Below are 20,587 nucleotides of genomic sequence, written 5' to 3' on the forward strand. Positions count from 1 at the left end.
GAGGTCAACAGTGATCACTGACTGTTTTAGGAGCTTTTTGAGATCAAATAGAAGAAAATACATAACATTAAACATGTTAACAACACAAAAGCCATATTAAACGCAGACTACTTTAGGCCCGGAAGTAGGATTTGTCGTGTCATCCCTGAACAACCGAATAAATACTTCTTACATGAATCAAGCTCAATTTGTCTTTACAAAAATGAAGTCACAAAGCTGGAAGAACTTAACTAGACTTTTGTAATACTACAACTATTAACTAGTTGTTCCTCTATTAAAAGGGGGCGACCCAGCAGTGTTAACTAATTACAGACCAATATCTAATCTATCTGTGCTGGCCAAAGTTCTTGAAGCTCTTGTGTGTGAGCAGTTAAAGGAGTTTTTGCACATCAATGCCATTTTATCTGAATATCAATCAGGCTTTAGGAAGAATCACAGTACTATCACAGCTGCAATTAGAGTGGTAAATGATATTACTATTGCACTTGATAAAAAACAACACTGTGCATCCCTTTTTATTGATTTGTCAAAAGCATTTGACACTGTTGATCATTGTATTTTAAAACTTAGACTCTTCCAGTCAGGACTCTCTGAGAGAGCAGTGGCATGGTTCTCAAACTACCTCAGTAACAGGACTCAGTGCATTAAATCTGACGGTCTATGTTCTGACTTTGTTACAGTGCACAGCGGAGTGCCACAGGGTTCTGTATTAGGTCCCCTTCTATTTATCATTTACGTAAACAATCTTAGTCTACATGTGCCAGATGCAAACTTGCACTTCTATGCTGATGATACAGTTATTTACAGCTGTGGTTCAACTCTTGTCCAAGCCATCGACTCCTTGCAGAAAGCCTTTTCTGCTGTCCAGCACTCATTACATCAGCTTAAACTTGTTCTCAACGCAGACAAAACAAAGCTCATGTTGTTTTCTAAATCAAGGAGACGAGCCCAAACAATCCCATCAGTAACCACTCTTGAAGGTAATAAAATAGAGTTGGTTCACACCTATAAATATCTGGGAATCTTAATTGATGACTCGCTTACCTTCAAACCACATGTAGAGAATCTTGTGAAAAACCTGAAGTTAAAACTGAGATTTTATTTTCAAAATAAGTTGTGTTTCTCTTTTAATACAAAGAAGCGGCTTGTTGCTGCAACATTCTTGCCTGTGCTGGATTATGGTGATATTCTATATATGAATGCTTCTGCTCAATGTCTTCGAATGGTTGATTCCGTGTATCATGCTTCTCTGAGGTTCATCACTAACTGTAAATTTCAGACTCACCACTGTGAGTTATACTCTCAGGTAGGATGGCCTGCTTTGGTAAGTCGGAGGAACTCTCATTTATACAGTTTTATATATAAGGCGATACTTGGGTTGCTGCCTTCTTATATATGTTCCCTGCTTGTAATGAAACATGCTGGTCGGTATTCTCTTCGTCCGCATGGTTACTTGTTGCTTTCTGTTCCATTTGCCCGAAATGAACTTGGTAAAAGAGCTTTTGTCCATTTAGCACCCTCGGCCTGGAACAAACTGCAGAAGGAATGGAAAATGACTGAATTCATTTCATTAAGTGATTTTAAATCTAAACTACGAATCCTTGAGGCCAAGTCCATAACATGCAACTGTTTCAATTAGATTGATTGTCATTTTAACTGACTTTTTATTTTATTTGAATTTTATTGAATTTTATTTTTATTTTATTTGTATTCTTTCACTTATTGTTGCATGTGTGTTGTTGCTGCCTGTGTTTGAGTAATTTCTGTAACTGTGAGACATCTGCTGCTGCCTATCTTGGCCAGGTCTCCCTTGAAAAAGAGGTTTTTAATCTCAATGGGATCTTCCTGGTTAAATAAAGGTTAATAATAATAATAATAGAAACCGAAAATTTCAGAAGAAATTTTAAGTGTGCCTATGCTACTGCCAATGAGTGTAGTTTGCCTTTAATGTGGTGCAATTAGTGCAGGTTGCCATTTATAACACTAGGGGGAGCAATATGCAACATGAGCATAGTTTGCTATTTATACCACAAGAGGGAGGGAAATTGAATACAGCTGATTTTCAAGTTAAAGAAAAGTAAGCTGTATTGTGATCTCTGCTATATGCAGTGCAGCATACAGAGATGAGAGAAAGATGCTCCAGTTACACCATTACAAAAGAAGTTAATAGCTATAAAAGAAATTATGTTTAAGTCTGAGGTGTTCAAGAGAAGTTACAATTTAGATTTTACAGTTTTGAGTCGTTTAAAGTGAACAGTTTAACAGATTGTAAACCAAAGTAAGTTTTCTTGGTAGAAAAAAAGTCCATTAAGTGGTATTCAATTTGCATTTCAAAGGTATTTTAATGTGAAAAGGGAAAATTATGCAAATTATGAAATTTCCCCTTGTGGGACTAATAAAGGTGTCTTATCGTATTCAAACTATATTTTGTACAAATACCATTTACAATAATGTATTCCATTTAAACATGATATTTAGATTGTGGTAAACACCAAAGCAATATAAAATAAGGAAAAAGGAAACCATTCAAGTAACTTTATATTATGAACCGAAGAGTAAGGCAAAAGTATAAATGAAAAGCATACAAGCATTAATATATATAGATAAACCCAACAATCATATGACCCCCTATGAGCAAGCACTTTGGCGACAGTGGGAAGGAAAAACTCCCTTTTGACAGGAAGAAACCTCCGGCAGAACCAGGCTCAGGGAGGGGCAGTCATCTGCCGCGACCGGTTGGGGTGAGATGTAATCAAATCAAAAACTGTCCACAGAGCTACAGGGGGCACACTGGGATCGCAACAGCAGCCATAGAGGGAGACAGATTAGGATGTTCTTTCCAGTACTGAAGTGGGTCGCTTTTCTTATGTGTGCGTTTTTCTCTGAGAGGTAGGTCTCCACTTTAGTTTCTGCTGATGAGGCACTCACGGATACTTCTGGATAAGGGTCATTTGGAAGCAAGAGGTTGGCTGACTTTGCGAAAACAGCTAGAAACAGATAAAAGCAAAACACAATTTAAAACAATAAAACGAGACATCACAAAGCGCAGGTCTTCAGTTAGTGAACTGGCAAGTCATGAAGTTCTAATAAATAATTGCAAAAACAAATGTAACTTTAGAACTAAATTACCCAAAACTAAATTAAAAAGTAAAAAAACAAATTGGCTTAATACTGGTGTCTTTTGATCACTTGACTGTATGTAAACCTGTTGAACAAAAGGTGCATTTTAATTTCACTATACCTGCCCATCCTTGTAGCTGGTTTCTAGCACTAGGAAGGCCCAGGCTTCTACCTTTCTACCTTTAAAACCCGCCACCAGCCAAATGGCTGGTAGGCTTTTAGCTAAGCTTTAGCTTCAGGCAAGTGGAAGCTAAATTGGCTAGTCATTCATATGTAAATTGGGTTGTTACCTGGGAATTCTGGAGGGAGGGGAGTGGGGGTGTGTGGATGAGGGGGGGGGGGAGCTGCTAAAAGCGGTGAGCTTCCTTTTGTTTCATCTTGATGCATTCTCAATCATCCAGGGAAACAAATCTCCAAAAGTCACCAACTTGGAGTGTTTCAGTTTGCCATCTTAGGGAGAAATCAACACACATGGGTGTATGTCCTTTGTTGCTGAGATTTATTGATAAAAACAGTACAAAAAATCAACCATTTGTACACATTTTTACAAATAATTATAAAAAGTGAGTGAGTACATTTCAACATTTTCAGCAATCACTCACAATCCTGGCACTGCCATGGTATCTGTAGTCTGCATTTACCTTGGCTTGGCTTCCTGATCAATTGTCCACTACCAAAAGGAAGCCAAGCCCTGTGATCACACCTTGTTTTGTTGTAAAGGGTGGCAGGGCTTGGCTTCCTTTTGGTAGTGGAGCATTGATCAGTCGTCCATTGTGGCATCAATGTGATCACACCTTGTTTTGTTGTAAAGGGTGGCAGGGCTTGGCTTCCTTTTGGTAGTGGAGCATTGATCAGTCGTCCATTGTGGCATCAATGTGATCACACCTTGTTTTGTTGTAAAGGGTGGCAGGGCTTGGCTTCCTTTTGGTAGTGGAGCATTGATCAGGAAGCCAAGCCCTATATATATGATACAATCTCACTACACTTAGCCTAATCCTTCATTGCCCTGAAGAATTCTGTGGTGTACGGACCTCCTCTCCAAGGAAAGAAAATGCAGAGAAGACTCACCACTCAGCAGGCCTTGGAAATGATCCTGAGGGAAGTCGACCCTTGTGACTCGGATGGAGAAGACCTACAAGTTCAGCCGGATTCGGACTCAGAGCTGTCTGATCAGTCTTCCGGTTAGTTGCATTTCATGTTATTTCCTATTTCATTTCAAATAAGTAAGTGGATGTAGTTTGTAAGTAAGATATTTCAGACATTATTCTGATACAGAGGAGGAGATACTGGACCTTCCCATTGCTCACAATTTGAATTTGTTCACACTGCAGATGAGGAGACTGCTTCTGCACCTAAAAAGAGAGCTTGTTTGGGGACTGAGACAGCGAAAGATGGCACAGTGTGGCGTGAAGAACAGGTGGGGACCTGTCTCCCTTTCACCCCAATAGAAGCGTACGCTGCAGATGGAGAGCCAACGGCTAAGGCCAGGAGAAATATCACGAGTCGCCTTCGGAGCTTCCTGTGTTTCATCACTCTTGACATGCTTCGTAGCATTCAAGAATGGACTGTTCAACATGCACAGCAAACGGAGCATGTTCATTGGTTCATGGACCTCCCTGAACTAATGGCATTTATTGCAATTGTCATCTTGCGGGGGGTTACCAGGGTTCCATCTCTAAATGACTGCTGGTCAGCAAACCTGGGAAACCCACAGATAATTGGAACTATGGCACGAAACCGCTTCAAAGAAATCATGCAACACCTACGCTTTGATGACAAGTCCACCCGCAGTGATCGAGCAAAGACTGATAAGTTCGCTGCAATTTCCAGTTTGTGGGGATCATTTGTCACCAACTGCATCACGTGCTACAACCCTGGTCTACATATCACCGTTGATGAACAGCTTTTCCCATCAAAGACTCGGTGCAGTTTCCTGCAGTATATTGCAAGTAAGCCGGACAAGTTTGGGATCAAGTTTTGGGTGGCTTGCGACCTAAAATCCAAGTACATTTGCAATGTCTTCCCATATCTTGGCAAGGACCCCAGTCGTCCCACTGGGGAGAGACTTTCTAAAAATGTAGTAATGAGGCTGATGGAACCATTCCTAGACAAGGGCAGAAATGTTACCACGGACAATTTTTTCACATCGCTTTCACTTGCGCAAAAACTTCTTAGACGGAAAACCACCATCCTCGGCACAGTCAACAAGATTCGCAGGGAAATTCCTCAATCCACTAGACAGACAGATCGCAATGAATTCACCACTCAGGTATGTTGCAGGTCTTTTCTGGTTCTATGTTTATGTGTTTCATTGTGTGTAAAAGTGCTATGGAAATAACAATTTATCTTATTTCTTAGGTGTTTTCAACCTCTGCTGCCACGCTGACGGCGTATGCGGCCAAACGGAAGAAGACAGTCTATATTCTTAGCAGCATGCACGGCGTGGTTCAGACTGATAACACTACCAAAAGGAAGCCAAACACTGTCACCCTTTACAACAAAACAAAGTGTGGCGTGGATGTGATGGACCAGATGGTTCGGGAGTACACTGTCCGCAGAGGAACACGGCGCTGGCCAGTTGCCGTGTTTTATAACATGATTGACATGGCAGCACTGAATGCACATGTGCTGTATCAAGCATGCTCCGGGACGAAGGAAAGACGGGTGGACTTCCTGGTGGAGCTTGCAAGGGAGTTAGCTCACTCTCATGTAGCTGCGAAGAAGGCAAGAAAAGAACAGTTGCCTTTGACACAACCCTCCACACCGAGCCCTGGAAAAAGAGCCATGTGTCAGGTCAAACACAATTGCAAGAACAATCATGCCACTGTGCGATGTGTTCACTGCAACAGATACACATGTGGTAAATGCAGACTACAGATACCATGGCAGTGCCAGGATTGTGAGTGATTGCTGAAAATGTTGAAATGTACTCACTCACTTTTTATAATTATTTGTAAAAATGTGTACAAATGGTTGATTTTTTGTACTGTTTTTATCAATAAATCTCAGCAACAAAGGACATACACCCATGTGTGTTGATTTCTCCCTAAGATGGCAAACTGAAACACTCCAAGTTGGTGACTTTTGGAGATTTGTTTCCCTGGATGATTGAGAATGCATCAAGATGAAACAAAAGGAAGCTCACCGCTTTTAGCAGCTCCCCCACCCCCTCATCCACACACCCCCACTCCCCTCCCTCCAGAATTCCCAGGTAACAACCCAATTTACATATGAATGACTAGCCAATTTAGCTTCCACTTGCCTGAAGCTAAAGCTTAGCTAAAAGCCTACCAGCCATTTGGCTGCTCTCCGGGTTTTAAAGGTAGAAAAGCCAAATGGCTGGGCCCTTCCTAGTCTAGAAGAGTGGCACAGTTTCAACATCAGTGTAGGGCTTCTCCACTGCCTTCACTGGACAGAACACATCTGAGGAGTTATGAATGAATGGATGACTTAATGGATGAATGAGATTATAGTTTATTTCAAACAATATCAATATCAAATGGTACAATATAAAGAAAGAAACAAAAATACAATTATCTGTTATGGCAGGGATCCCATCAGGTGCAGTTGCAGTTTTTCTGTTCACGTTTCTGGTCAGCTCTTCAATGGATGACAGCACACCAGCAGTCTTATCTATGAGCTCCCACTGGTGAGCTGTCAGTGTTGCTGGTAGAGTGTGCTCAGTCGCAAAGACATGAAGATCACGTTTTTGTTGCAGTAGGCTTCGCACCACGTAGAGGCTGGTGTTCTGTTGTGTCTGCGTATAAGAGAACATGATTGACTTTATTTTTCAACAAATTCGGTTCAGAGTGTATAGGAATTAATAAAATAGTAGTACATTAAAGAATGTTACAAGAGGACTCACCTGTACTTCTTGTTGTAGATGCTGATATCCATATTTAGGTCCATCTGTATGACTTCTAGGCGAGAGTAGGCCAATAGGGAGTGACACTTGGCAAGTCCATATCCCTCATACCCTTGCAGTCATTTTGTGTTAGTGAATAACACAATAAATGGGGTTATGATAACTGTGATATGTATTCAGAACACCTGATTGGAGGCAGGCGTATGGCTGTGATATGTAAATGTGATCAATCAATGTGTTTTTCGGTAGTTGCAGCAGTAATCAGTTGTGCATATCCTCTTGACTGCAACAGTTCTTGGATGGGTTTTTTTCCTCTGCTCATAAGGTCCTCATTGAAGTCTCCACAAACAATAATTGGTTGGTGATTCATCATTTCCAACGAGTCCAAAAGACATTGCATTTGTGGTAAAAACCTCACATGGCTGTAATTTGGTGGCCTGTATACAGTTGCTATCAAAGCTGTGACTGCCTTTGAATTTGACAACAACAAATTCAAGGTCAGTCACATTTTGCAGGTATTTTCGGGACTCTGCTGTAAGAATTGTGTTGTAGTAAATTGCAACTCCACCGCCATTTACCTTTGCCATGTCTGTATGATTTGTGTAAGAGACGTGTCTGTTGCGTGTGGCCATGTTGTATTGTTCCAGCTGGAAGCGGGGAGAAACCGATGATCCAGACAAGTGTGTTTCTGTTATACATAAAACATCAGCAAGGCTGAGTTCATGGTGGCATCTCATGTCCTCCATGTGAGTTGGGAGACCTTGTGCATTATGATGGATAATTGTCAACGTGGGGACTGTGGGATCTACTGATTTTAAGAATTGCAACAGTGGTCTTGCATTCTCAAATGATGCATGTCTCATATTTTTGAGTGCATCTGTGATGGCAGGATCAGCATAGATTTTCTTTTCATCAAAGTCTGTGATGTACAGTCCTTTAAGTGAGGTTGTGCGGCTGAGTGCAACATAGGCCATTCCAGGTTCAAAAACACGCTTCAAGCATACTACTGCTGATTCCATTGTCATGCCTTGTACTTTGGGAGCTGTACATGCAAAGGCCAACTTCACTGGAAATTGCCTGCGAACCACTCCTTTTTTACTTGTGCATTCTTCACATTTCTCAATATACACAAGATTGTCTGAGGATCCTTGTATTTTTCTGCAAAGTTTTTGCCCAGAATTTTCATTGTCCAGCGTGAGTCCAATGAGATTCACAGTTTTTGGTCCATCCTGTGTGGCTGTCACAATGTTCGTGATTGTTCCAAATGTCCCATTAACAAGCCCATCTTCAACATCCAAATTTCTGATAATCATAACACGCACTCCAGGTGCAGCTTGTATGTTATCAGGTAAATCTCCTTTGTTGCCTTTCATCATTTCTGCCAGGAGGACCATCTCACCCGTTTGTGGGTCTTTTCTGTAGTCTTCTGCCTGAATATTTATGATATCAGAATGAAGAGCAGTTACAGTTGCTGAATTGTGTTTGTCAACCTCTTTGTTTGTAGCATAAATGTGTAATACATTAGATGGACAGTCTTTTATGTCATGGATAGCCTGTGTGAGCAAGGCTTTGTCATCGGCTTCAAGAGAGTCTGTTTTTTGCTTCACTCTTATCCTGTTCAGAACTTCAGCAAAAGAATGATCATCTTTCTGTCACATGATTTCTGTCAGGTTGACCATGTGGAAATAGTCTTTCCAGAGATCAAGGACATTGTCCTCGTACACACAGAGTGGTTTGGCTTTTCCAAGGGGTAGAAGCTGGTAAAAGTCTCCTACTGCAAGGATAGACATCCCACCAAAAGGTTTCTTGTTTCCTTTGATCTGCTGAAGTCTCCAGTGGATGTAGGCAAAAAGGTCTTTAGAAACCATAGATATCTCATCAATGATCAGAATCTCTGCATTTGAAAGTGAAGCTCTCACTTCATCCAGTGCATTCCCCAGTCCCTGATAAGGCGGTTTTAAAGATCTTGGCAGCTTTAGCAGAGAGTGCAGTGTTTTCCCAGATATGTTAAAAGCTGCAGTGCCAGTAAATGCAGTCAGCAGTACTGCAGGGTAGGACATGTCTGCTTGGTCTCGGAATCTGGGGAGTTGGTGCAAAATCTTTGTTGCCTCCTCATATATGCACTTGATAACATGTGATTTTCCACAGCCAGCTCCTCCAGAGACAAAATAAAAGAACTGCTCAGGACAGTGACCCCACACAAGTTTGAAACACCACTCATGCACTGCGTAGAATATGGATGCTTGGGTTTCATTCAGACTTTGGTACATTTTTCTGACAAAGTCTGGGCTTAGCTTTGGTGCTACGATTGCTGGCATGGTTCCACTGCTGCTACCACTGACTTGGTAGTCAGGAACAATGTCCATTTCATTTTCGTCAGTGTCATGTCTGGATTGTCGTTGGGCCACACACTCTAAACGATCTACTTCAACCTCAGGTGCAAAGGTGTTCCATGCATTGATAAGTGGGCCTTGTTGTTCAATCTGTTCCAGTGCCCTTTCCATTGTTTTGCCATGGCCTTCATAACGCTTTTTGTTAAAGGTAACAATTGGCCGTACTGCAAAACCATGTTTTCGTCCACTTTTGTAGAACTGCTCGGATGTGGGGTATTCTGTGTTTTTAAGGTCATCATTTGATCGATGTGGATAATAAAGTTTTAGTAGTCTGCTATAAAACTTTTCTGGTTGTTTCTTTTCTGAGAACCGAGGATATCTGATTATTGCAGGTTTCCCTCTTGTTCTTTTTTGAATATAACCCATGTTATTCAAAAGGGGATGGTATTTTTGGACTCTGTTTGACGGCCGTAGAGAATCCTGTACTCTGAAGCAAATTCACCCAAACACATTCTTTCAAAGTCAGGTGTTCTAGGTCTGTTTGCATATTTTTCTGGCAATCCGGACATCCACACATTTTCATCATCTGGTGCCATGCTCTGCAACCTGCTCATCGGGAGACTCATTTTCAGGGCATCATCATCAGTCTATATGAAGACCACACTGCGTGAACACTTTTTTAGTGGCAGGCTGCATGTCCTTGCCACGGATTCTTGGGCACTGACTTCTCTGTGTTTAGCATATGCCTGCATTATCTGTTTCATTTCATCTCTTTCATTGACATTGGACTTTTTTACTTCCTGGATGACGCCATTAAGAAATTGTGTCATCTCAAATTCGGGTTTAGAGACATAAGACATCATGTACATCAGGCAGCTGTAGTCATCAATGACATATTGGATGTCCATGTTGGCATTCCAGGCCCTCAGCAGATCTGCATTGTATGCATTCACCCAGCAGTCATTAGGTTCACGCTTTAAGAGGATGACATGACCATTGCTTAAATTGAAGACACAATCCAAGTATTGTTCATAAGTTAATTTGCATTTGTGAAGCAGCTCAGACAAGTCTTCAAACGAGGAATTTGGGTCGCAGAGCAAATCTCTCAATGGCTGGAGTTTTTCTTTGGCCTCTTTCATTTTTTTTGCGAGAGCCATTCGTCTGTTCTTTTGCTTTTCATTTGTGCCTTTCTCCTTACTTGTGCTATGCTGCTTATCATTGTGATCATCATCATCATCATCTGGGCTTGGGAAAGTGATCATTGTTTGGTCTACGGGTAGTTTGGGGAACCCAAACCTACATGACACATTACCTTTTTTACAGGATCTGGAGTGATTTCTGCTGTGGACTTGAACCTCGGACACAATTTTGTGAAGTTCAGGATCGGCATTTTGGTCAGGCATCTTACATGTTATGTACTTGTCAATAAATTTGTACACGTGGTCTTCAAGGTCGCTTCCAAATTCAGGTGCATCTTTGACCCAAACCAGTAAATGGATATGAGGGCTACCTCTGGCCTGAAACTCCACTCGATAAAAGTAATCTTCTACTTCACCGATGGGCTGTGCTGGGGACAGGATCAGTGTTGTCATTAGTGCATCGACTCTTTTTTCAAACAATCGCATCACAGTCACAGGGTTGCTTCGGAGAATTTCACACTTTGTGTTCCAGTCAAGTTGTGAAAAATCCACCTGTTCACCTTGTTGAGTTTTTATGACCTCAACAACCTCAGGCCATCTCATTTCAGCAGCTGAAAATGTCAGGAAAAAAGTTGGCTTTCCTAACTGTCTGACCATAGCATGTAGGTCTTTCAGTGCCTTCTCCCAATAGGCTGGAGTACCTCTCAGAGGTTTCATGAAGCGTGTTGCGTCTTTGTTATTTATCAGTTTCTCCACTTCGTCTTTATTTTGAAGCATTCTGTTAGAAATTTTACGCTCATCCTTGGTGATTGCCTTTCCTTTGCGCAATTGGATGGACATGCTGTTTGAAGCCATGTGTGTTTCTGTTACAAACTGTGCAAAGAATAGGTAGCTTTGGTCAGTTGCAAACCGTGTGTCTGCAGAGAACAGCCGTGTATTAAAATACATGCTTGGGGAAAGTTTAACTTGTCTGGCTTCATCTAATGTGTTCTGTCCAGTTGGGAACTGCACAGGAAAGGCCATGGCTTCAAGTTTAGGAACAGAGAAGAAGCCAACAGGTCTATTTCCTTGCGCGGGTGCAGTGCTAAATATTCCTTCACCATATGATAAAATGTCCTGTGCTATATCTGGTGGTTGCATACAGGTGTCTAGAACAAGACCAGGTCGAAGTTCTTCCTTTTCTTTCTCCATATCTTGTAAGGGCTCTTCATTTGACTGTTCAGGCTCCATTAGTTGGTTTACATCATGACATGGCTCAAGCAGTCCAGCTGTTGTATCCTCAGTGGTTCTTCTTTCTGGTACATTTTGCTGGTCGAAATTTCTGGGCAGTGCATCTTGAATATCTGCATCAGCAGTGTCATGTTCCGTCTCGATTATCTGATTACTTGTGGGATCAGCAAAAGTAGCTTCATCATCAATAGATACATCTTTGTATTCTGAATGCATCTCTTTTAGCTTTGATAATCCTGCTAACACATTCTTCATGTTTACAGTGTAGAAGTGTTGGTAACCTTTGAATCTGATGTGTCTCTTCAGTTGTACCTGCAGGAGCTGGGCTTCACTGTTAGGTCTGGGAAGACAGTTTACTGTGGTTTCCACATCCGATGGTACACATGTGGCTGCTTGTATCACACTGTTCACTACAAGCTGGGGCTGTGCTTCAGACTGTGGACCCTGCTGGAACTGTGTTACTAGTCGTCTGTATTTCTTCTTTATTCTCTGTGCACACAACTTTTTATAAATGGCAAAAGATGCAGTGGTAGCCATTTTGTGTCTCTGGTACTGGGCACAGCGCTGTATATGGTGCAGTCTGAATTGTGAGTCATTGTGATACCTGTCATAAATTGATTTTCTCTGTTTGTGCCTGTAGTTTGGATCAGATGCATATTTTGTTCTTATGTATTTTTTCATTCTGCTTCGAAAGTCAGTATCCGTGTTGTACCTTTGGACCAGATATTGCTTCTGTCTGGTTTGAAAGTCAGTATCCGTGTTGTACCTTTGGACCAGATATTGCTTCTGTCTGGTTTTAAAGCTGGTATCCGTGTTGTCCTTCTGAACCACATATTTTTTCTGTCTGATTTGAAAGTCAGGATCCGTAGTATATCTTCTGATAATGTAGTCTCTCATTTTTTGTTGAAAATGACGATCACTTTGGTATCTCTTCACCTTGCAGGCTTTTACTTTTTCTTGAATATGAGGATTGGCGTAATATTTTTTGGCTGATAACAGTCTTTGTTTACGGTAATGATAGTTTTCAGCATATTGAGTTTTCATAGCCTGTAATCTTTTCATTCGAAATTCACGACAGGAGGCATATCGTTCTCTTTCGTGTCTTCTTTTGTTTGTCTTCTTTGCCACTTCTTCAGTTGAAGATTTGTCTTTAGCTTTTACATACTCCCTCTGACTTGTTTGAGCTTGACGAATAGCTTTCTTACGTTGTCGTTTATTTAATTTACTCACATTTCTTGCTGTTCGGGGGGTTTTAGCCATTTTGTCATCTGGTGAGTTTAAAGTATTGTCTAACATCGTCATGTGGGTTTTGGCTGATTCTGGTTCAGGCATTTGCGCAGTGGGATTCGTGATTTGTGGTTCATCATTTTGTGTTGATGATGTAGCTGTAGCTCCTGGTGTTGCCTGAGTTGACTGTCCAGGGGGTTCCGTGTGAGTGCTGACTGTTTTGAAAGAAACAGGCACAAACTCATATCGTGCATACTTGCCTTGATTTTGAAAAAGGTTATGCACGTGGGTGATCAGGTCATTCACATGAGTGAAAGTGAGCATGACTGCTGTTCCATTTGGCTGACGTAAACCCGCTGCACTTCTTGAATGTGAATCAAATAATCCATACCTCCCAGATTTGTCACGGAAAACCGCAATGCACTCAGGTGAGACCATGAGCAAAGCAAAGTTCACATCTGTTGACAGACATACAAGGCGACTAGCAAGAGGCAACCACCACTCTGTTCTTTGAGGACTGTTCTCTGCTGCTTCCAGATATCCATAACTTATGTCATCGATTTTCACACTGTAGACATTTGTGTCAGTATGAAGTTCTTTGGGCAGGTCCTCCATGGTCAGATGATCTCCTGCAGAAGATTTGTTTTAATGCAACAGTAGAGTGCATCTCCCTGTTCAAGGACCTTATCAAGTATGGCTGTGTTGAACTGGTATTCCTCATTAAGGTAGGCCAGGAATGTGAGGGCATTACATGTGCACTGATGATTTCGAGAGAATTCTGTGTACCTCTCATCACTCTGACAATGAGTTGCACTGACACTCCAAAAGGGCTGAACTGTGTTGCTCTGTAGCTCCTCCGTCAGTAGGTCTTCATTTGTGTCATGGAAAGGCTGATCAAGAAATGCAAAGGTGACACATACCGTATTATTGTTAAACATTTTATGATATGTGTTTCAAGGTTGAGCAATAAAATACATTTAAGTGTTGCTGCAATAATGTAGAAAAATGTTGTGTTTTTATTTTTTTAAGTGTCAACGACTGAACGTAGTGTAAAGTGCTTTGGGAGCCTTGGAGACTAAGTAAAGCGCTATACAAATACAGGCCATTTACCATTTTTAATTATGTTAAAATAATTAAGCAATGTTCAGGCAAATTAATCCAAATTATATCACTCGTCAATCATAGTACAGCATCAGATATGCCAGAAAGAGAAAGGCAGAAAGACAGTGACAGGAACAGTGAGAGTGAGTGAGAGAGAGCAGAGGTGGGAAGTAAAAATGACAAATACTTCAGATATCTGTAATTTGCTTGAGTGCTGTTTTTTTTAATGACCTTTAACGAAGGTCATATCTGTACCTTCTGCTCCTCATATTTTCAAAGCAGTTAATTTCTTTCAGTATAACACATTATTTTAGGTTGCTGCGGGCCTTCAAACATCAACTAAATTGCAGCCTAAATACAAATATATGAAAGGAAATCCTGTTTACGTATTATTCGTAAGAGGATCTCAGATGCTCTTAAATTAGATGTAATTCGTTCACTGATTTCAGATTAAACCAGATGGTTCTGTACATGTGCCATAAAAACACGTTTCATAGTTGTGTTACATTTTGTAAAGAAATGACACAAAATTCAGTTACAGGTTAAATGTGATTGAAACAGAATACACTGACATCCATCTTAGAATAGAATAGAATAGAATAGAATAGCCTTTATTGTCATTGTACAGAGTACAACGAAATTGGAGTGCCACTCCCTTGGTGCAAGTTTCAATAATAAATATAAATGTAAAATATAAAAAGTACAAAAAAAACAATCGTAAGTACTCAAACAATAGTATGTACAATATATACAGGATAGCAGCATTAATATGATGACAGTATGAATAGCAGCATAATATAATGACAGTGACGGTATGGAATAGGTTCAATTGTTTTTGTGCTTATTTACTACAGTGATAGCTCTGGGAAAGAAGCTATCCCTGAATCTGTTTGTCCTGGTTTTATGTGACCTGTACCGTCGGCCTGACGGTAATAGTTCAAACAGTTGGTTGCTGGGGTGAGAGTGGTCCTTGATGATATTGCCAGCTCTGCTGAGGTACCGAGAGTGTGCAGTGACCTCCAGGCTGGGCAGAGAGCAGCCAGTGATCTTCTGGGCTGTGTTGATGACCCTCTGCAGTACTTTCCTGTCTGCAGCTGAGCACCCTGCATACCATGTTGTTATGCTGTACGTTAGGATGCTCTCTATGGTGGCTCTGTAAAATGTCACCAGCAGCCTCTCCTCCAGGTTGTTCCTCCTGAGCACTCTCAGAAAGTGGAGACGCTGCTGGGCCTTTTTAACCACCGCTGTAGTATTTGCAGTCCAGGAGAGGTCATCAGATATCTGCACGCCCAGAAACCTCATGGAGTGTACCCTCTCCACACAGCTCCCGTGAATGTAAAGTGGGGCCGGGTCTGCTCTGCCCTTCCTGAAGTCCAAGATAAGTTCTTTAGTTTTCGTGGTGTTCAGTTGGAGGTTGTTAACTGAACACCACTCAGTCAGTCTGTTGACCTCATCTCTGTAGTCCGACTCATCCCCCCTTGAGATGAGTCCAACCACTGTGGTGTCATCCGCGAACTTTATGATGGTGTTTGAGAGATGGGTAGGGGAGCAGTCGGATGTGTAGAGCGTAAACAGGAGGGGACTCAAAACACATCCTTGTGGAGACCCGGTGCTGAGTGTGATGGTGCTGGACCGGTGGGGGCCGAGTCTGACAGACTGTGGTCTATTTGTCAGGAAGTCCTTGATCCAGAGGCAGATGGGGGTGGAGAGTCCCAGGTGAGACAGTTTCTGGACCAGGATCTCCGGGATGATATGATTGAATGCTGAGCTGAAGTCCAGAAAGAGCATTCTCACATAGCTTCCTCGGTGCTCCAGGTGACTCAGCGCAGTGTGGAGCGCTATGGTGATAGCGTCCTCGGTGGAACGATTTGTCCTGTAGGCAAATTGGTGGGGGTCCAGAGTGGGAGGCAGACCGGCCCTGATGTGCTGACAGACCAGTCTCTCAAAGCACTTCATCACTACAGGCGTAAGTGCAACAGGCCTGTAGTCATTTGGGCTGGCCACAGCTGTCTTCTTGGCGATGGGGATGATGGTGGAGGTTTTGAGGCAGGGCGGGATGGTGTTTGATGACAAGGAAAGGTTGAAGATTTTAGTGAAGACTCCGGTCAGTTCGTCAGCACATGCTCTGAGAACCTTTCCATGTATTCCATCAGGACCTGCCGCCTTCCTGGGATTCACTGACCTTAGAACACACCTCACTTGGTGCTCCCTAAGTGTTAGTGTGCCAGTGCTGGGGGCGGGTGGAAGTGGTGTGGCAGCTGAGGGCTTGGTCGTCTCAAAGCGGGCGAAGAAACGGTTTAGATCCTCAGCCAGTGAGGCATCAGTCCTAGATGAGTGTCACAAAGCCATGTTTGTATTTATTTGCACTGCTTTTCACTGTGGATGTCAATTTATGTGAAGCTTTAAGTATTAAATGGTATAAATGTTTTTTTCTGAACAATATATATATATATATATATATATATATATATATATATATATATATATATATATATATATAGAAATAGCTAAATAGACAGAAATAGCTGTTGAGATGTCTGCATTTTAGGAATCTGAAGAAAGACATTTAAAAATGTACATGTTTAGTCTAACATTTTAGTATATTTAGTACGAGTTAGCAAGCATACTTAAGGTGAAAGACTAAATATCAACCCCGGTGATTATACAGCAAAGATCACATGTATACTAATTTGTTATAGACATTTGTGGACATACCTTTTTAGGTTGAGAATTTGATGCCGTGTGGAAATCATCAGTTGCCCAGACTCGTTTTGCTGGTGGACGAGTGTCTGAAATCTGATAATGGGTTACATACAGTTAATCAAAATTATAAAAACCTACTAAAAGAGTTGAAACAGAGTGTAACACTGGATACTTTAAAGAAAACATGAAACAGTAGTGATTACTAAACTTACAATAAAAAATAAAAAAAGCAATAAAAAAAATCCCAGCTGTTTGCATAACTACTAAGAGATTTGAAAGTGAGTGTAACTTTAGAAACTTTAACGAAAATATGGAACAGTAGTGGTTACGTAACTAACAAAGGGTATACAACAAAATTCTTGCTTGCATAATACTAACATGTAACCATATGTCTAACATTTAATGATAATGTAACTGTCCACTATAAATCCTTAATGGAGGAAGACGTTTTTTTAAATTTACCTTGCTGCCTGGAGGACATAAGGAGGTGGGTCTATTCTCCGTTACCAAGGACAACCTGGCTGGTGCTGTCTGCTAACCCAGGAAAAACAGTATATAATGTTAAGACATTAAGTGACCTGACACATTAATTTCACTCTAAAATGCAATGCATGGCATGAACTGGTATGCCAGTTGGGTAACAGATCGTTTTTCTAGTGGATGTGTGTCTGAAATCTGATGAGAGGTTATGTACAGTTAGTCAAAATTATAAAACCTACTAACAGATTTGAAACAGAATGGAATATTTGATACTGAACAGTAGTGGTTACTAAACTTACAAAGCAATAAAAAAAAATCCCTGCTGTTTGCATAATGCTGAGATGTAACCATGAATATGTCTATAACATGTAATTGTAGTGTAATTGTCTGTTGTAAATTCTTAATAGAGGAATATTTTTTGATATTTACCTTGATACCTGGGGAACATAAGGAGGTGGGTCTATCCTGTGTTTCCAAGGATAACCTTGCTGGTGCTATCTGCTAACCCGGGGAAAAGGGTATAGAAGACATTAAGTAACCTGACACATTCATTTCATTTAAATGCTCTGCATACCATGCACTGTTATGCCAATTATGTGACATTATAACAAACAATCCTAAACTGTATGGGTAGGTGTTCTTAACTGTCTCAAACGTGTTTCGAAAACTGTTCAACTGTCTGTGATCACTACCATATCTTCATTACCTGGTCAGATGGAAAACTACTGACTGCCTCATCTTGGTTGTGGCCAGTGAGCATTGGGACAGCAGGATCGACCAGGTCAAGTGGTTTCCAGCGCTTCTTTTGTGCCTGGGATCTTTTATTTTTTCTCGGCATCTGGTAGAATGTCAGCAGAAAAACAGAATATTAATTGTTGGCATTTCAAGCATGTGATCAGACCCAGCTTTCATTTTAAGTCAAGCATAATAACCAGGTAGCTGCATTGGTAACCAAAAGACTTTACAATGCAGTAAATCGACAAACAGTAAATGAATCAAAAATTCTGATGTATACCAGCATTTTTTTATTTTAACCCTCTGATACACAAGATGACTACAAGAACCAAAAAAAAAAAATCTCTCTTTTCTTTAAATAGACATATTGATAGTGTCACTACCCGGTCTTAAGGCTTTGTTAAGTAAAGTTCCATAACAATTTGTATATTGTAATTGGGAAAGTGATTACCTTGAAAGTTGGGAGGCAGATTTGTTGACCACGACAATTACTCCATTTTGGTGTACAGTAATTGGGAAAGTAATTACCTTGCAAAGCTGGGAGGCAGTGTTGTTGCTGGGGCGCTGGTAGAATGCCAGCAGCAAGCAAACCCAGATGTTCACAGCTCCTACTTAACACCTTAAACTTTCCAAACAAATCTTACAAGAACATTTGGCAAAGTGATTGGCTTGCAAACCTAGGAGACAGTCTTGTTGCCCACAACAGTTTTGTTATAGAGTAATTGGAAAATTGGGTACCTTGCAAGGCTGACAGGCAGTCTCGTTGCTGGGAGGCGGTCTTGTTGCTGGGAGGCGGTCTTGTTGCTGGGGCTCTGGCAGAATGCCAGCAGCAAGCAGACCCAGATGGTCACAGCTCCTACTTAACACCTTAAACTTTGCAAACAAATCTCACAAGAACAATTAGCAAACTGATTGGCTTGTAAAGCTGAAATGTAGCCTTGTACTGTCTGGTTTAAATGTCCCACTGATAGACAAAGAGGAACTTTACTGTTTGGAAGGGAGTAAAAACAGTCGCCACTTAAAAGTTTTAATTACAAACGATACCTCTGGACTAAAGTGACATCCAAGTGCTAACCACACCATCATTTTGTAGATATCAGCGTCCAGACACAGAAAATCACTTTCAAAGTCAATTTCAAGCCGGAGAGGCTTACCTATGCTCAATATCCGCTAGCTAGCCACCACCGAGACAAAGGGCGTGAAATGTGATCGCCAGGATACACATACAAAAAAAATAAATAAAAAATCACTTCGCTTCTTAAAAGTTTTAATTACAAACGATACCTCTGGAATAAAGTGACATCCAAGTGCTAACCTCCGCTAGCTAGCCACCACCGAGACAAAGGGCGTGAAATGCGATCGCCAAGATATACATACAAAAAAAAATTCACTTCGCTTCTTCAAAGTTTTAATTACAAACGATACCTCTGGAATAAAGTGATATCCAAGTGCTAACCACACAATCATTTTGTAGATATCAGCGTCAAGACACAGAAAATCCCTTTCAAAGTCAATTTCAAGCCGGAGAGGCTTACCTATGCTCAATATCCGCTAGCTAGCCACCACCGAGACAAAGGGCGTGAAATGCGATCGCCAAGATACACATACAAAAAAAATCACTTCGCTTCTTAAAAGTTTTAATTACAAACGATACCTCTGGAATAAAGTGACATCCAAGTGCTAACCACACCATCATTTTGTAGATATCAGCGTCCAGACACAGAAAATCACTTTCAAAGTCAATTTCAAGCCGGAGAGGCTTACCTATGCTCAATATCCGCTAGCTAGCCACCACCGAGACAAAGGGCGTGAAATGCGATCGCCAGGATACACATACAAAAAAAATCACTTCGCTTCTTAAAAGTTTTAATTACAAACGATACCTCTGGAATAAAGTGACATCCAAGTGCTAACCACACCATCATTTTGTAGATATCAGCGTCCAGACACAGAAAATCACTTTCAAAGTCAATTTCAAGCCGGAGAGGCTTACCTATGCTCAATATCCGCTAGCTAGCCACCACCGAGACAAAGGGCGTGAAATGCGATCGCCAAGATACACATACAAAAAAAATCACTTCGCTTCTTAAAAGTTTTAATTACAAACGATACCTCTGGAATAAAGTGATATCCAAGTGCTAACCACACAATCATTTTGTAGATATCAGCGTCAAGACACAGAAAATCACTTTCAAAGTCAATTTCAAGCCGGAGAGGCTTACCTATGCTCAATATCCGCTAGCTAGCTTTAGCAGCGTGCCGAACATGACCACGACAGACAAAGAAATCGCCCAGACAGGCATAAAAAATCACTTTCAAAGCTAAATTTCAAACAGAGGGAGAGATATGGACTTACCTTGTCAAAGCTTACGCTGTCTTACCGAACACTTCAGAAAATCACGTTCAAAGGTCAATTTCAAACCGGAGGCGAAGAGACGCGTGGAAGTCACTTCTAAGGTCAATTTCAAACCGGAGGAGGGGCGGAGAGACGCACGCCGTTGATAGTGTCGTCATTGCGTTAATCCAAATAAGGGTAGACAGGCCGTACTACTCCCGACATACCACTAGAGTGAGCCAACACACCACAAATGAAGTTTCAACAAGATAAGTTTCACTTTTACTTCCCATTCATTTCAATGGGCAAAAACTAGCAT

General features: G+C 41.2%; 2 protein-coding genes across 8 annotated transcripts in view; one reads left to right on the top strand and one right to left on the bottom strand.

Moving 5' to 3' along the window:
• The window catches only part of klhdc8b (kelch domain containing 8B), a 259,550-nt gene that overhangs the window by 229,891 nt on the left and 9,072 nt on the right, over window positions 1-20,587 (top strand). The window lies entirely within an intron of this gene.
• On the bottom strand, window positions 6,926-19,749 carry LOC113013437 (uncharacterized). 7 transcript variants are annotated; one of them, XM_026154331.1, is made up of 6 exons: window positions 17,905-18,363; window positions 17,628-17,699; window positions 17,181-17,249; window positions 16,731-16,811; window positions 13,701-13,804; window positions 6,926-7,040 (listed from the first exon to the last, which is right to left on the bottom strand). In XM_026154331.1, the coding sequence occupies exons 1-6, from the start codon at window positions 18,034-18,036 to the stop codon at window positions 6,941-6,943; spliced, it is 558 nt and encodes a 185-aa protein (XP_026010116.1). In that variant the 5' UTR covers window positions 18,037-18,363; the 3' UTR covers window positions 6,926-6,940. The 7 variants fall into 7 exon arrangements, with proteins under 7 accessions (XP_026010116.1, XP_026010111.1, XP_026010114.1 ...); XM_026154329.1 differs by lacking the exon at window positions 6,926-7,040 and adding an exon at window positions 18,462-19,749 and having other exon boundaries at window positions 12,370-13,804; window positions 17,905-18,036; XM_026154328.1 differs by lacking the exon at window positions 6,926-7,040 and adding an exon at window positions 18,385-19,749 and having other exon boundaries at window positions 12,370-13,804; window positions 17,905-18,036.

The sequence above is a fragment of the Astatotilapia calliptera genome, chromosome 20 (assembly GCF_900246225.1).
Source record: "Astatotilapia calliptera chromosome 20, fAstCal1.2, whole genome shotgun sequence".
In the NCBI taxonomy this organism is placed as follows: domain Eukaryota; kingdom Metazoa; phylum Chordata; class Actinopteri; order Cichliformes; family Cichlidae; genus Astatotilapia; species Astatotilapia calliptera.

Bases quoted from the DNA above. Each gene is read 5' to 3' on its own strand.
- LOC113013437 (XM_026154326.1), bottom strand. The intron at 12,361-12,414 runs ATATCTGGTCCA...CAGAATGAAAAA, and splicing joins TTTCAAACCAGACAGAAGCA to ATACATAAGAACAAAATATG.